Source organism: Cebus imitator, unplaced genomic scaffold (genome assembly GCF_001604975.1).
Source record: "Cebus imitator isolate Cc_AM_T3 unplaced genomic scaffold, Cebus_imitator-1.0 Scaffold392, whole genome shotgun sequence".
In the NCBI taxonomy this organism is placed as follows: Eukaryota; Metazoa; Chordata; class Mammalia; order Primates; family Cebidae; genus Cebus; species Cebus imitator.
Genome location: NW_016107707.1, coordinates 1,532,263 through 1,538,001, shown reverse-complemented (window position 1 = coordinate 1,538,001; position 5,739 = coordinate 1,532,263). Strand labels below are relative to the sequence as shown.

Below are 5,739 nucleotides of genomic sequence, written 5' to 3'. Positions count from 1 at the left end.
GAAACAGGAGCCTTTAAACAGCTCTCAAAAAGTCTCAAATCTTGAACTTCAGTTTCCCCAACAACAAGCTATGTGCAAACACTTTGGTTAACTTTGTTCACCTCTGGAACCTCCACCATGCTCCTTTGGATGGGGCTGTAGGTTTGGATGGGGTGTTCTCATATGTTATAGAAAGAATTCAAAACACACGCTTTGAGATGGAAGTTACTCAACGCTTCCAGAAAAGTGTCTTGAGTTAGGAAGTACAGGACTGCTACCCCTTGCCACTAAGGCCCTACCTTTCTCTTGCAGGTGCTGTGTGCGGTGGCTGAAAGTCACGGGCCTGTTTGTCTTTGTGGTGCTGTGCTCCGTGAGTACTGTGGCTGCCCCAGCACTGCTGTTGGGTCATTGGAAGCCCTGCATGCCTTTGGCTGTACAGCAGGGGGAACCTGAGGTGTGGGGTCAGTGCCTGACCCTCTTCGCCTGATTCTTTGACTTTCTTTGATGCTGAGCGGTGTGGGGCAGCAGGCTGAGGGAGTTGAGGGCTGTAGTAGTGCTCCTCTGCGGTGGTCCCGTCACACAACAGAGGCCAGGCAGCTTGGTGTTGCCCTGTGGAAGGCTGGGTAGCTGGCTGTGGGCTCCCTTCCCGCACTGAGTGGTTCACCACATCCCTGTGGAGCCCCACACAGTAGCACTTCATGTGTGTTGGGACACATCTGGCAATCATGGATGCCCAGAGGGTCTCAGTGCGCTTTGAGAGGGAGTGTTGAAGCTCAGGTTTGCCCCCTCTGGGAGGTATCTCTGATTTTATTTGGCCAGATATCTCCATCCTTCCAAATACATGAACACTCACAACAGACTCATCCCGGAGCTAAACCAATGTCAGATGCCCTTGTAGGGAACAGGGTGTGGGAATGAGGGGAGGGCGAGGGCTGCTTTGCTGAGCCCAGGGCAGTGGGCGGTGCTGTTCTTCATTGGGGGGGTCCCGGCAGATGGACCCGCCAAGGGAAAGGCACAGGAGCCTGAGCAGTGAGGGTGGTAAAGCCAGGGCCACATGGACGCCCTCTGAGCCAACAGTCACGGGTCCCACTGCCAGTGTTGGTGTGCTTTGTGGCCTGAGGTAGCCTGAGCCAGAGTCACATAGTGGCACTCAAAATACGTTTACCCAGCAAGTAGGTATGTGGTCTCCTGTTTGGCTGTGTGTCTGTGTGTGTGCAGGTGGGTGTGTGGTTCTCTGGGTGTGTGTGTGTGCAGATGGGTGTGTGGTCTCCTCTCTCTCATTGTGTGTCTGTGTGTGCGCAGGTGAGGGTGGTCCCTGTCTCTGGTTGTGTGTCTGTGTGCAGGTGAGGCATGGTCTCCTGTCTGTGGCTGTGTGTCCTTGTGTGTGCATGTGGGTATGTGTGTGTAGTTGTGTGAGCTGTGTCGGTTGTCTGTGGTCTGTGGCCATGACAGGTTGTGGCTGTGCTTTGCAGTTATTTTGGGTGAGTGCCACTTTTGGGTGTTGCTGTGAGATGGTGTGCATGGGCAGCTGTTGAGAGGCCACAGTGGTGGGAGGTGGTACTGTTGTGCGGTGTGATCGTGGGCTAGGGCGGTCTGAGCTGTGTTCCACGACATGTACCACCTGGGGGCAGCGCTTTCCCACGCAGCCAGCCTGTGACAGGCCCCTGTGCATGACGACTGTGGCTGCTGCTGGCTGGTTTCATGACCTGCACACGTGGCATGTGGGTTGGGGCTCCGTGTGCGTGCAGGACTGTCTGTGGCCCTGGGTCAGCTCCTCTCAGCTGCAACACGGGGACAGCAGGGTAGCATACGAAGTCAGTGTCCATCGCATTGAGCTGAGTACAGTTAACTGTTAATAATCAACCCACGAGGGAGGAGATCTGTGACCTGGAGAAAGGAAACCTATGCTGGAAATATAAAGCCAATTACACTGAGCTCTGAAAGCTTCACGATTTGATATTTTTGGCTACCAGTTTGGCTCCCCACTTCCTACTCACATGAATGTGTGGTTCTGAAGTCCTGCTGGCAGCAAGGCCTGGCAGGTGCTCTGGGATTTCAAGGAACCGGGCATGGCGGGCCAGGTCTTCATGGTCCCCAAGAGCCGACCTGAGCTCTGCGTCCGGTCTTCAGCCTTCTTCTGTGAGATGGAGTTTAGGTGATTTGTGGATACATCCAAAATGGAATTTGAGGAATTTCACTTGAACGTCTATAATCTCACTTTATCATCAATTTAATTTACTTTTTGACGATGTATAAAGTGCTTTACAAATTCCACAAACACCTGCTACCACAAAGACGTGCTGTAACCATCACAGGGGTCATGTTCCTTTATTCTCCAATGTGGGAAAACCACATTTGTCCCTCTGGTGTTTTAATTTTATGGCCAGGTATTTAATCCTTAAAATTGGCAAATATCAATAATCAGGGCCCATTGTAGCTGAACACTGTAATGAATCAGAATATTTTAACATGAAAGACAAAGCTATTCAGAGTAAGCAGGCTGGGGTGTTCTAGATACACACACTAGCCTCATCATCACATCCGTTTTCAACTGTCATATCAAAATGGTTTATATCTGATTGCTCTCATACCGCACCTCTGTCATTCAGCATTTCTGATTGTTCCAGATTTTGTTCAGCCTGTATCCGGATCAAGGAAAGCTCTGGCAGCTGTTGGCCGTGTCACCACTGGAGAACTACTGTATCCAAAATCCACTCTGAGATGGCCAGCCACTTGGCTGAGATCTGAGATGCAAGGACTGTGACTGCTGCCAAAGGCTGAGGCGCAGGCTGTTACCATTCCTGCCCACCCAAATTCCGTTTCTCCAGGATGTTTGATGAGATGGAGTCTCAGAATAGAAGGGCGGGGAGCTCCACGGAGACAGTGGTGGGGTTGATGGGGAGCCCTCCAAGTGAGGAAGGGGGACAGCAGGGCATGTTCCAGCCAGGGCCTGGCTTTCCCTCGCTCCTGGATACTGCATCCCTCCCCTGCCCCTTTTGCGTTGGGCTGACCTGTCTTCCAGTCCCTGCTGTCCTGGCTGTGTCCCCTGGCTCTGATGACTGCTGCAGTGCCTCCTACTGTGTGTGCTCTGGCCCCTTCTTGCCTGCCTCAGAATTTTTAGCTAGAAGTCATACACATCCTGTAGGACAGCAGATGCAGAGGCCAGTGGTGGTTAAGTTTGGAGATGAGCATGCCTTGACTTCTGCAGGCCTTAATTGGAGGATTCATGTAAATCTAGCGAGACATCACATGTGTTGAGGTTTGCAGTTGCTGTGGCAACTTGCGGTGCACTAGACACTGAGAATTACTGGGCGTCCTGCCAGCTGTCTGCCAGACCTCGCTCTGTGCCCACCCCTCCCACTGGGGCAAGAGATACTTTTTTCCCCCTCCTACCTTCTCTCAGCTGCAGGGATTCCTACTGCACTCTCTGGCTACCAGATTCGATCCACTTCCCAAGCAGATGAAGGCCTTTGCTCCTTAGAGGAGACAGAGGTAGTGGGAGACGATAAAGTTTGGCATCACTGGGGGATGCTTTCTCGGGATCTTCCCCAGGCTTCCTGTCTTCCTGGGAGCGCCCAATGGGTTTCCTGGAGGAAAAACCCGCAAGAAGATGTGAACATCTCCATCTGGTGGCTCTCAGGGGCTCCCGCTCATGCGAGCTCACACTTGACCTTGAGCAATGTGTACATTTTCTGGTTGAATTCTGCCTGCTTCTGAACTGCGGTGCTGGCACCTGTCCCGGGGAAGCCGCCTCTCCCTACAGTCACCTGTCTCGCTCTAGATTTCAGGCGAGTTCGTTCTTCTGCAGCCTCATTCTAGAATCAGGAGTGGGCGGCTAACTGCTGTCGGCCCAGCCTTTTCTGGGTAAAAGGGTGGGAGTGGTGGTTCCCAGTTCTCCAGCGGGGGTCCAGAGCCTCTTGTGGAATGGATGTGCTAATTAAGGTGTCTGTGTATGAAGGCCCCTGAAGTCCCCAGTGCTGCTAGGGCTGCGGGCGTCCACGGAGGGTCCTGGAGAGATGGGACCCTCTCATGGGGAGCTCCAATTGGGCCAGATATTTTTGACGATTACCATTTAAAAAGGGATTAGTTCAATTAGCTGAATGGCGAGATGTTTTTTCTTTAGTCTGCTTACTTGATAGCCTGAGTGAACTGGAGTCTTAGGAAACTGGCTTGCTTTCCTTGCAGTCGCTGTTATCTGTTGCATAGTCTTGTTTTTTGTGGTCCTTCCAGGAAGTCTCACTACCCCTTCCCAGGACGCCCTCTCCTTCGCTGGCCACCTGCCCAGCAGGACACCAGGGAGAAATGCCTGGCACTTGAGGCTCTCCGGTGAGCCGGGCATCCTGGTCACGGTTTGTGCTTCCGTCCGCTCGTGGACGAGGCACCCACCGTTTCAGAAGCACTGCACCTCCACAGGGTGAAGGCGGTGCTGCTGTCAGCTGAGTGCGTGCGCACGTCTGTATATTCTCCATCACTTAGAGCTGCCCGAGCTTTGGTGAAAGCGTCTGAGACACTGAAGAGCTGCTGATGTTGGGTTTCTCCTTCTCGTGCCTGTCTCGGGGTGACCTCCCTGCGTGGGAGAAAGCCGAGACTTCCTGTCCCTGGCTGCCCTCATCAAGTTCCCAGGACAGGGCGCCACCCTCCTGGGCAGAGGGAGCGGGAGACAGACCCAAGGACCTGAAGGGGGAGGCTGGATCCTGCCCAGGAGCCGTCTTCAGTGGGGCTCAGACAGGAGGGGCGGCGTCGGGGAGCCCGGCACCCAAAGCTGTCAGTGCGCAGAGATCCCAGGGGAGCGCCGCAGCTTCGCGCGCTCAGGCGAGGGTCGCCTCCGCCCCCTGTTCGTCCCACCCAGGACCCGGCGTGCCCCTTTATTCTGGGACATTTCGCCGCGTTCCTTCCCAGGCGGCCTGAGCGCACCAGGCCCCACGCATGCACGGCCCCACGCACACACACACACACACACACACACGGCCGCACGCGCGGCCCCACGCACTCACGGATGCACGCAAGGCCCCACACACGCACGGCCCACGCACAGACGCACAGCCCCAGGCACGCACGGCCCCAGGCACGCACGGCCCCACGCACTCACGGACGGACGCACGCACGCATGCGCGCATGGCCCCACGCACTTACGGCCGCACGCACGCACTGCCCTACACACGCACAGCCCCACGCACTCACGGACGGACGCACGCACGCATGCACGCACGGCCCCACGCACGCACTGCCGCACGCACGCACGGCACCACGCACGCACGCTCCCACGCACTCACGGCCCTACTCACACACAGCGCCACGCACACACGTACGGACGCACGCACGCCGCACGCACGCACGGCCCCACGCCCACACGGCTTCACGCACTCACGTACAGACGCACGTACGGACGCACGCACGCCCCACGCACGCACGGCCCCACGCACGCACGGCGCCACGCCTGAACGCACGGCCCCACGCACTCACGGACGAACGCACGCATGTACGCACGGTGCCACGCACGCAGGGTCCCACGCACGCACGGCCCTACGCACGCACGGCGCCACGCCCACACGGCCCCACGCACTCACGGACGGACGCACGCACGGCCCCACGCACGCACGGCCCCACGCACACACTGCCCCACGCACACACGCACGGCTCCGCGCACGCACGGCACCACGCACGCACAGCCCTACACACTCACGGACGGTCGCACGTACGCACGGTCCCACACACTCACGGCCCTACTCACGCACAGCACCACGCCCGCACGCACGCACG

General features: G+C 56.7%; 1 protein-coding gene across 3 annotated transcripts in view; it reads left to right on the top strand.

The window, feature by feature from the left end:
- OCA2 (OCA2 melanosomal transmembrane protein) overlaps positions 1 to 5,739 on the top strand; it is a 218,243-nt gene that overhangs the window by 36,724 nt on the left and 175,780 nt on the right. For all 3 annotated transcript variants that reach the window (XM_037731346.1, XM_017508501.2, XM_037731347.1), the window contains exons 4-5: positions 292 to 349; positions 2,607 to 2,679. In XM_037731346.1, coding sequence (XP_037587274.1) covers positions 292 to 349; positions 2,607 to 2,679 — 131 coding nt within the window. The remainder of the gene's footprint in view (positions 1 to 291; positions 350 to 2,606; positions 2,680 to 5,739) is intronic.